Source organism: Plectropomus leopardus, chromosome 10, assembly GCF_008729295.1.
Source record: "Plectropomus leopardus isolate mb chromosome 10, YSFRI_Pleo_2.0, whole genome shotgun sequence".
NCBI classification, from domain to species: Eukaryota; Metazoa; Chordata; class Actinopteri; order Perciformes; family Serranidae; genus Plectropomus; species Plectropomus leopardus.
This window is the reverse complement of record NC_056472.1, coordinates 22144814-22156014: the sequence shown is the minus strand read 5'-3', so window position 1 is coordinate 22156014 and position 11201 is coordinate 22144814. Positions and strand designations below refer to the sequence as shown.

Sequence of the window (11201 nt, the reverse complement as noted above, 5' to 3'; positions counted from 1 at the left end):
TAGGAGGAAAAAGTGTGAAAGGCGTCTGAAAGCAGCACAAAGAAAATTATGTTGCTCCAGGTTTTAAAGGCTTAAGGGTTAATAATATTCCTTCAGAGTAGAGCGTGTTTATAACAGAATTGCCCCACAGATATTCCCTATATACTTTAATACAGTATATACTTAAATAGACTATATAAAGTATATAGCCCAGTATTCCAGTACTAAGTATTCCAGCCCAGGGATAGTTGCTTTGCTTTGGGGGCCACTTTCACAAAATGACAGGAGGTGAAGGGCCCGTCACAGCATCCCCATACAAGACCCTAGGACTTAAAGACATTTCTGGGATTTTAGGAAGTTTCTAGGACTTCAGAACATTTCTAGGATTTCAGGATGTGTCTCAGATTTTAAGACAATTAAGGGATTTTAGGATGTTTCCAGGATTTCAGAACATTTTTCGGATTTTAGTACATAGGCACTTTTAATAAACAAGCTCTATTTTGATGCTGTTTAATGCACTCTGGGACCTTATGTGTGTTAAAAAGTAACAAAACAATCCCCAGTATGAATCATTTTTTTTGGTGTAAATTAGAAACTGGTTGGGGAGGGGGGCAGATTTGGTCCGCGAGCCGTGAGTTGAGTATCACTGACCTCACATGTATGGGCAGAGCTGCTGGTTTGCTCTGCCAACAGTCACTTGTCACTGAGGTCAACCTTCGTCATAGCTGCGCTGCACAAACACCACGTCACTGTGAACACGCCCCATGTTAAACGACGCCCTCAATCATAGTGGGGGGTGAAAAATAAATACTGTTAAATTAACCAACGAAGAAAATACATATATCTTCCTGGCATAAACCATCATTTATTTCTTATAAGATATTTCCTGGACGACACCGGATTCTTGTGGTGATTTCCCAATGTTAGAATAGTTTGGGAAATCTGGCACTCGACATTGTCCCCTCCTCTTTTCCATGATGTGGTATCGTCCGGTAAACCTAGCCGGGCTAGCCTCGGAGTCAGGCGGATTATCGAGAGAAGCGTCGGGCCGCTGTGATCGGGGTCACGGTGAAGGCGTCAAATAACCCTTAAATACAACACAACGTTCCGATCAAATTATCTCCCGTAACCGTACCAGTGTTGACAGCACGTGTTCCCAAGTTAAACCATGTCAACCCCGGCTAGAAGAAGACTTATGAGAGATTTTAAACGGTAAGTTGATGGTCAGGAACTATGCCGATGATGATAGTTAGCTATGATTTGTCAAAAACGGCTAACATTAGCCTAGCTTACGTTAGCTTGGCATAGCTAGCCAGTATGTTTTTGTGAATATAGACCTACTAATACACCAATATCTACAGTGAACTACGATGGTAACTTAAATACTGTAATATCTATGTGGTGTTTTTATGAGCTTGAAACATTTAAGTGAAATAACGGCAATTTTGTAGAAGCGCTTCGCCCGCAGCTAGAAGCTAACAGTGCTAACTAATACGTGTTAGCACGTATAGTCGATTAACGTTGGAGTGGCTGTTACAGTTTGCCGGCTAACTATAAATGAGCTAGCATTTAAATGTCTGGGACCGGTTGGCCCTTTTATCCACAGGTAAACACATTTTATACAACGTAACGACATTTAACCGTGTCATTTAACATTAACAGGCTGTTTAACTTTATCTTGCCAACCAACAATAGTAATATTGAAATCAGGAATGGGTAAAATAGTTTCGTTAATCGAAGTTTGATATCAGGTAAGTAATTATAGACAGATTTATTCCAATGATTTAGCAATATAACGTTGTTTTTTTAACCGGAATCACACACGAATACATTGTGTTTAACGGTAAGCCAAAAAAGTATCTGGGTCCTCAGTCATGTTTTCATTTCACTTTAAATTTCGGGAGTTTCAAATCCTTTGATCGCACGGATTATTAGATTTTTTTGTCATTAGTGTTTCAGAGTAAGCTCTCTTAACCTTTCACAAGCTTCTATTGTCTAGTAGTGATTGTGCAACACAGTATTAGACATGTGTTATAAGGTTTGTTGTAGAAGTTGAGGGAGGTTAACAATTTTGTTTTGACTTTCACATTCAGTTTTTCTATTTTGCCGAGATAAATATGGTTAGAAGAAAAGTATTGTGTGTTCTGATGTGTAATTCCTGGTATTTCAATACCAGTTTTAATGGAAAGTTAATCATAAAAGCAAGACAAAATTTCTCACAAATATTCAGCCTTAATTCAAAATTAACTCAAATTCAAAGATGGTAGCAACTGATGAAACTTTTAAGAGGATCCATTGTTGTTGGCAAAATATTAGCATGTTGTTGGAGTGCCATCACATGGAGTTGTGTAGCACTATATTTTAGAAAATTACAGAAATTAATATATTTTTTGCACTCATCCAACATAAAATAGTATTCTCTTAAGTACCATGCAATGTAGCTACTGAAAGTTCCATATTAGTAGTAGTAGTAGTATTTTTATTCAGTCATCACAGACAACACAGCAAAGACATAAAATATTCACAACATACACTCTAATGTATAACTAATAATAGGTATGTACATTTTTGATAACAACATAAAGTAAATAACATATGATGATAATGACTGAAAAGGTATAGGCTGAAGCAGAATGCTTATATATGCCTACCCTACATAAAATCCTGCATTAAATTAAGGTGCCCACCTGAAAATGATAATAAAAATGAGGAAAAAAACAAACAAACAAAAAACCTATTTCAATGTGTAACTCTCAAAAATAGCCTTTTAATTAAGCCATTTGTTTAAAAATCAATAACAAGGTGCACATTCTTAAATTAAAGTTGGCATCATTCCAAAATTTAACTCCAAAAACAGAAATACATCCCTTTTTTGTGCCTTTTTTATCTTTTGGAATGGTAAATTTACAAACCAAATCATTGAATTTCAAAATACTTGACTTTATAAACCTGGGTTTGTGTGATCATACTAAGCAGCTTTATGGATGAGACGCATAGCTCATTTTTGTAACATTACTGAATTATTGGCTGTTTTCAATGTTGATCCCCACAAGTCTACACAGTACAACATATATGGAAGTGATCAGTAAATAATATACAAGGATTTGTGATTTAATATATCCTTAGATTTGTATAAGATTGCTTTGATTTTGATATTTTACCTTTTATATACTCAATATGTTGTCTTCATGTTAATTTATCATCTGTCACTACCCCGAGGAATTTAGTCACAAAAACTTTTAATTTTATCATCACAGATCTTTAATTCAGTATCCCCATTATATCCTTTCTATTTTCAAAAACCATGAATTTAGTTTTCTTTGTATTGAGAGCTAATTTGTTGACATCAAATCAACATTTTAAATCTCAAGTTCCCTTTCTATGGCGAACAAAAGTTCCTTTAAGTTTTTTCCCAGAGCAAAATAACTTGGTAGCATCTGCAAAAATTAAGGAATTGTTATAAGTCTGTAACATTACAGATATTATTCATATAAAGTAGAAATGATTTTGGACCAGTTACCGAACTCTGCAGTATCCCACAAGTGACCTCCCTAAATCCTGACACATTGTCATCAATTTGCACATTTTTTTTTCTATTTTCCAAATAGCTTTTCAACCAAAAATGAGCTATGCGTCTTATTCCACACCTGCCAAGTTTTCTCAGTAATTTGTTATGATCCACAGTATCAAAAGCCCTCTGTAAATCAATATAAAAAACTTGTATTATTTTCAACTGCTTCTGTTATTTCCCCAATTATTTATTATTTATTATTTATTATTACTGCATAGGTTGTGGTTCTATTTTTCCTGACTCCATACTGATGGTCACTCAATAACTTACATTTCTCAATGAAAAGTCCAATTGTTTAACAAATAGTGTCTCTAATAGTTTTGAAAATTGAGGAAGTAGAGATACAGGTCTGTAACTGTCCATATAATGCTTATCTCCACTTTTAAAAATTAGTATTACCTTTTTTTTTTTAAATTTTCATTCCATTTCAATTATGACAAGTTTTATCAACTCCACAAAGAAACGTGGAATTAATTTAAGCATTAATGAGTTTGTCGAACCTTTCTTTTTTGTCATTTGACACAGTAATTTTGTTGGCCAGTGAAACTCCAACATTCACAAAATAGTCATTAAAATCATCAATATTTTTTAAGTTGTCAACTGCAGCATCAGATTTGTTCAATAAATAACTAGGTAAGTCTGATTTGAAATTTCTGTTTTGAATTATATGATTTATTACGTCCAAGTTCTTTTAATGTGATATTTATTATCCCCTAATTTTTATTGTAGTATTTCTTCCATTCAGATCTCATTATAGAGGTCAGCTTATTTTTATACGGTTTATACTCTCTGTCTTATATAGTAGATTTTTCTTTATGAATGCTTCTTGTAGACTTTAAGTCATCCATGGCTTTCCATTATATTTCTTTTTATTTACCCAGTACTTCCTGACAGGACAATGTTTGTTGTATAAATGTAAAAATGTGTCAAATGCTTGATTCGGATCGTCAACATAAACCTCGTCCCAGTTATAGTTTGCAAGGTCCAACTTTAATACCTCATTTCTTCCTGGTGTGCTAATTCTCACTAATTTAAAGAAAGGCTTGTTAAGGCCAACTGAGCTGTTGACCCTAAAATGATCTAAATTCACAAAAATAGGAAGATGATCACCAATATCCATTAATGGGATTTTATAAGAGAATGTCCAACCATAAGCCTTTTTGTGTCTGTTTTTTCGCTACAGTTCGACCAGCTAGTTATATTCCTTTCTGATGTTGATGTTTTTGATGTTACATTGTCCAATATTTACATAATAAACCGTGTTGACTCGATTGCAGTGTTAACACAGACCCCCGAAAAGTCTCAAAAGGCAATAATTTAATCTAAAATAACACCTTAATTGGTATTATAATGTACAAATAAATCTTTCAAAGTCTTAAAATTTCCAAAACATGGAAATTAAGATTTTTGAGAGTCTTTTTTTGTTTGTTTTCTGACGTTACAATGTAAAAAGTACTTACTTTATCTATGTGTGTGTGGCCAGGAAAGGAACTTTGTTTCTACTTCAGTAATCGATGTTAGTTATGTCTTTTTCTTCAGTTTTGGTCATTGTAAAATTGGCATTTTAAAAAAGTCTTAAATCTGACTTCCCTGAAGTTGGAGAGATCCTTGACTTAAAGAGACAGTTGATTCGTTTTTATTGTGTATATTTGTTCAAAGGAGAAGGCTGAATGTCATTTATCAAAAATATAAAGCCAGGGTTAAAGTCTAATTGTGACTAAATGATCTGGGAACATCTGGGAAAGTAACACAGATTTATTTTAATTTTTTTATTGGGGCAATTAAGTCTGTTTACTCTAACCACAAGTGTGCGGTACTGCCACCACACATGTTCGTAGGTAGAGTTATGTTTATATGGAATTCAGCTACGGCTTAATGTTAAAAAATAAATGTAGTTTTAAGCCTGTGGAGTTTAGATTAGAAGTAATGCTTTAAACTTTTCCTTTCTTTTTCTTTTCTTTCTTTCTTTTTTGTTGTTGTTGTTCTGAAGGCTACAAGAGGACCCTCCAGCTGGTGTCAGCGGTGCCCCGTCTGAAAACAACATTATGGTGTGGAATGCAGTCATATTTGGGTAAGTCCCTGATGTACATCCATGACGTACGCGGATAGATTGTCACCTCAACTTCTGCTCTTTTAAATGTGCGTATGAAGTGCAAAATAAATGATGAAATACTTATTTTTTCAAACCTCACAGCCCTGAAGGAACTCCCTTTGAGGACGGTAAGTATCTCGCTCACTTCCACGTGTTTATTTTTTTTAATAGTTGTTGAACCTGTAATATGTGTACGTCATGTTGATAAAGGGAGTGTTCAGGTGAATAGAAGCAACCACACCTGCACCCTTTATCTGCCTTAAAACATTCCTCTCTGCTAACGCACAGTCAGGATTAATGGTGCACAATTACGATTTTGTGTGTGTGTGTGTGTGTGTGTCTTGTCTTCATCCCAGGTACATTTAAACTCATTGTAGAGTTTACAGAAGAATACCCCAACAAACCCCCCACAGTACGATTTGTGTCAAAGATGTTTCATCCAAATGGTAGGAATATTTCCTCATCTGTTGTGTTGATTGTATGTATATATATATATATATACAGTGTGTGTATATATATAAATACCCGTGTTGATATTTGTGTGTCGTGTTTAACTATGTTTTTATCAACAGTCTATGCAGATGGCAGTATATGTTTGGACATCCTACAGAATCGTTGGAGTCCCACTTATGACGTGTCCTCTATTCTCACATCTATCCAGGTAGGAAGTAGATGTTTGTAAATGCAGGCATGCCTTTTTATTTGTTTTTTATTACGTTTTTTTTTTTTTAAAGCTTTGGTTACAAACGAACATATCAAGAACAGTTTATTCAAAAAAAACATCTGCCATAGTTAAAACAAACAGAGAAAAGCCCAGATACAAAAGAATAAATTGTAATAGTGACAGGTAGCGCTGCAACTAACGATTATTTTCAGTAGTGGTTTCATTTATATGTTTGATTATTTTCTCAACTAATCAATGAATCATGTAGTCAATAAAATGTCAGATAAATGTGAAAAACATTTGACTTTCCAGAGACCAGTCAGGTGCCTTCAGATGTCTTGAGGTGGATGCAGGTTGGTTGTTTTCTCACCTTCAGTATTTATCTTCTTTCCTTCAGTCCCTGCTTGATGAACCAAACCCCAACAGTCCGGCCAACAGCCAGGCAGCTCAGCTGTACCAGGAGAACAAGCGGGAATACGAGAAGCGTGTGTCTGCCATCGTAGAACAAAGCTGGAGAGACAGTTGACCTGACAATCCTCATAGCTGCTCTCTCCATTGTTAAGCTGTGTGTGCTGCAAGTTTTAGTGGAGTACCTCTTAATTTTCCCCCCTTTTTGATTTTAAGCTTTTATGCACTTTACCTTCAACTTCCCATCATAGAATGTTTTTTTTTTTTTTTTTTTTTGCCCAAGAGGGATTTATTTTTTCTATTCTGCCCCCCTCCCCCCCTTTCCAGTCCATCAGGGGAAATGTGCTGAATCTTGCCTTGATGTTTTGTCAGTATGGACTTGTGGGCCATTACCCAAAAATTCTGGTGTGTTCTTACTTGCTGTAATCACTCCCCATGGCTGATTATGTTTCAGAGGGTGTATGAATTACGTCATGGGTCCTCTTCTGTTGTGCTCCTTACCTTTTTTTTGCCAGTTTGTTTTCACAAAGCAGTTCGTCTGCTCCGATGTAGTCATCCTTCCTTACCTTGGGAGAATGAGCAGCCTCAGCATCATGGACTAAAAACTAAATCAGACATCTTTACACCGTGTCTTTTGCCGTGTTGTGAACTCTGTTACATGCATGACAGAAAGAGTGTATTCACGTTCCTGTTCAGTACTCATGTATATAAAATACCTGCAACTGAATTTATGTACAGATTTTGCACTGGTTGTCCCCCATGTCATTTTTTCAGCACTTGTAAATAAAAAAAAAAGGCAAATCCATCTTTATGTTGGAAGCTTTTTATTGTAACTGCAAATTCAGAAACTAAACTAAAAATTATTAAGATCGAAAACTAACCACAAATCAGTCTGAGTTATTGCCCACAAGCGAAACCGTGGTTTTATTATAAATGTCATCGCTAAATAACGTCACTAAATACCAGGGGAGTTAAATCCTTACAAAAGCAGCATGGGTGCTGGTGCTGCTGGTGAGTTGTGATACTCTTTCAATTACTCTAGAGTGCTTAAAATCACTTTTTTGCCCTCATGCCAACAATAGCCAAGGTCAGAGGAGTAATGTTTTTAAGGTTGTCCATCTGTTCGTCGGTAGATAGCACTTTCCATCCGTCCCATTCTAGTGAATGCCGAATCTCAAGCACAACTTAAGGGAATTCCTTCAAATGTGGCATAAATATCTACTTCCACTCAACAAGCTGATTAGATTTTGCTGGTCTAATGTCAGAACCACTGACCTCGAGCCAAAAAAAAGTCAGAGTAAAGAAAGTCAAAACTACAGTATGTCGTCAGAAATATTAGAAAAATCATAGTGTAGCATGTTGTCCAAATTAGCATAAAAACTTCATTGCACAACTTCATTCAAAATATCATAAAAAGTCAGAGCATAATATGTTGTCCAAAATATCACAAAAAAGTAAAAGGCTATTACACTATTTTGTCCAAAACAGCATGAAAGAGTCATTGTATGTTATGTCTGAAATATGATAAAAAGTAGAACTAGTATGCGGTCCAAAATAGCAAAAAAAAGTCTTGCGTCATCACACTTCTCCCCCCGTCTGTCAGGTGCGTGTGTGTCTTGTCCGTCTTTGTGTGTCAATATGAGACGTGTCTTTACTGCTCTCCTGACTCCGCTGCACAACTGCTGCTGATCAACTCATCACCACTTCTACAAGACCTCCAGGTTTTTCTCCACTGAGCACCAGATTATCCCCTCACCACATGTGGTATTGTAATTTGCTGAACCAAGTTTATGACTTTGTGCTTTGACAGCAAGATTTTGAACTGCGATCTAACCTTCCATTTTTCTTGTCCTCAGATATCCAATAACGTCTTGCTCAAACACTGAACTAAGGATCCTGTCTCACAACTTCAAGTCACACCTGCCTGCCTGCTTGCCAATCCTCAACCACTCCAGGCTTTGTTTTCACTCTGGACCTGCTGACCATGACGTTGCACGCTACGCTCAGTGTCCAAAAGACAAGGCTCATCAGTGACTGAGATGTCCACGATGAGCCACACCCCCTCTACTTAAGGTACCTCTCACTCCCGAACCCAACTTCAGCCCACTCTCCATCAAAACAGTGAGTCATTCCCTCTCATGTCTCTAATGGATTAAGGTTCATTGGTCATTTCATTGACTCCATCTTTGTAACTCAAACTGGCATTCCCACTGAGCCCACTAACCTACCTTAAGCTGTAAATGCTGAAAAGATATGACGTCCCAAAAACGGCTGAAAACCACATTAAACCAACGTGCAGAGACATGCCAAACCGCAGAATGTTAGAAAACGGCAAAAACACCATAATATTGCATCCTGAAAGAACAACCAAACATTTTATACTATAGTGTAGTGAAAAATGTCAAAATATGACATGGTCCAAAAACACCTAAAAACCACATTAAACCACATGAAATAGCCTTCCAAGACACGCTATAACATACATAGTTGCGAAAGGTCAGAAACCACCAAAATTCAGTATGTCGAAAAAATGACAAAAAAAGCAAGGCTATAGTATGGCAAAAATGTCAAAATATGACATGTCCCAAAAACAGTTAAAAACAACTTTAAACCACAGTAAATACCCCTGCGAAACACGCCATAGCATAGAAAGTTGCAAAAATAGTCCAAAACACCAAAATCCAGTATGTCGAAAAAATGACAAAAAAAGCAAGGCTATAGTATGGCAAAAATGTCAAAATATGACATGTCCCAAAAACAACAGTTAAAAACAACTTTAAACCACATAAAATAGCCCCGAAACACGCCATAGCATAGAAAGTTGCAACAATAGTCCAAAACACCAAAATTCAGTATGTCAAAAAAAAATGACAAAAAAAGCAAGGCTATAGTATGGCAAAAATGTGTCAAAATATGACATGTCCCAAAAACAGTTAAAAACAACTTTAAACCACAGTAAATACCCCTGCGAAACACGCCATAGCATAGAAAGTTGCAACAATAGTCCAAAACACCAAAATTCAGTATGTCGAAAAAATGACAAAAAAAAAGCAAGGCTATAGTATGGCAAAAATGTCAAAATATGACATGTCCCAAAAACAGTTAAAAACAACTTTAAACCACAGTAAATACCCCTGCGAAACACGCCATAGCATAGAAAGTTGCAAAAATAGTCCAAAACACCAAAATTCAGTATGTCGAAAAAATGACAAAAAAAAAGCAAGGCTATAGTATGGCAAAAATGTCAAAATATGACATGTCCCAAAAACAGTTAAAAATAACTTTAAACCACAGTAAATACCCCTGCGAAACACACGCCATAGCATAGAAAGTTGCAAAAATAGTCCAAAACACCCAAAATTTCAGTATGTCGAAAAAAATGACAAAAAAAAGCAAGGCTATAGTATGGCAAAAATGTCAAAATATGACATGTCCCAAAAACAGTTAAAAACAACTTTAAACCACAGTAAATACCCCTGCGAAACACGCCATAGCATAGAAAGTTGCAAAATTAGTCAAAAACACCAAAATTCAGTAGGTCGAAAAAATGACAAAAAAAAAAGCAAGGCTATAGTATGGCAAAAATGTCAAAATATGACATGTCCCAAAAACAGTTAAAAATAACTTTAAACCACAGTAAATACCCCTGCGAAACACGCCATAGCATAAAAAGTTGCAAAATTAGTCAAAAACACCACAATTCAGTAGGTTGAAAAAATGACAAAAAAAAAGCAAGGCTATAGTATGGCAAAAATGTCAAAATATGACATGTCCCAAAAACAGTTAAAAACAACTTTAAACCACATAAAATAGCCTTCCGAAACACGCCATAGCATAGAAAGTTGCAACAATAGTCCAAAACACCAAAATTCAGTATGTCAAAAAAATGACAAAAAAAAAGCAAGGCTATAGTATGGCAAAAATGTCAAAATATGACATGTCCCAAAAACAGTTAAAAACAACTTTAAACCACAGTAAATACCCCTGCGAAACACGCCATAGCATAGAAAGTTGCAACAATAGTCCAAAACACCAAAATTCAGTATGTCGAAAAAATGACAAAAAAAGCAAGGCTATAGTATGGCAAAAATGTCAAAATATGACATGTCCCAAAAACAACTGAAAACCACATTAAACCACACAAAATAGCCTTCCAACCACACCATAGCATAGAAAGTTGCAATAAGGGACAAAAACACCATCATTTGGCATATTGAAAAATTGACCGAAAATGCATGGCTACAATATGGCAAAAATGTCAAAATATGACATTTCCCAAAAACAACAAAAGCCATATTAAAACACATAAAAAACCTTTTGAGACACGCCACAGCATAGGAAGTTGCAAAAAGGGCCAAAACACTATAATTTAGTATGTTAAAGAAATGACCCCAAATGCAAGGATGTAGTATGGTAAAATTGTGAAAATATGACATGTCCCAAAAACAGCTGAAAACACAGTAAACCACATAAAATAGTCCTCAAAG

The 11201-nt window shown here is 35.7% G+C and overlaps 1 protein-coding gene across 1 annotated transcript; it reads left to right on the top strand.

Annotated features, from left to right (window-relative positions):
* Positions 1-1016: 1016 nt before the first annotated feature.
* ube2al (ubiquitin conjugating enzyme E2 A, like) lies at positions 1017-7519 on the top strand. The gene is made up of 6 exons (XM_042495079.1): positions 1017-1191; positions 5541-5621; positions 5745-5770; positions 5999-6088; positions 6215-6303; positions 6704-7519. The coding sequence occupies exons 1-6, from the start codon at positions 1148-1150 to the stop codon at positions 6830-6832; spliced, it is 459 nt and encodes a 152-aa protein (XP_042351013.1). The 5' UTR covers positions 1017-1147; the 3' UTR covers positions 6833-7519.
* The last annotated feature ends 3682 nt before the right edge of the window (positions 7520-11201 follow it).

Bases quoted from the DNA above. Each gene is read 5' to 3' on its own strand.
- ube2al (XM_042495079.1), top strand. From the start codon at position 1,148: ATGTCAACCCCGGCTAGAAGAAGACTTATGAGAGATTTTAAACG. The intron at 5,622-5,744 runs GTAAGTCCCTGA...CAAACCTCACAG, and splicing joins TGGAATGCAGTCATATTTGG to CCCTGAAGGAACTCCCTTTG. The intron at 5,771-5,998 runs GTAAGTATCTCG...TCTTCATCCCAG, and splicing joins AGGAACTCCCTTTGAGGACG to GTACATTTAAACTCATTGTA.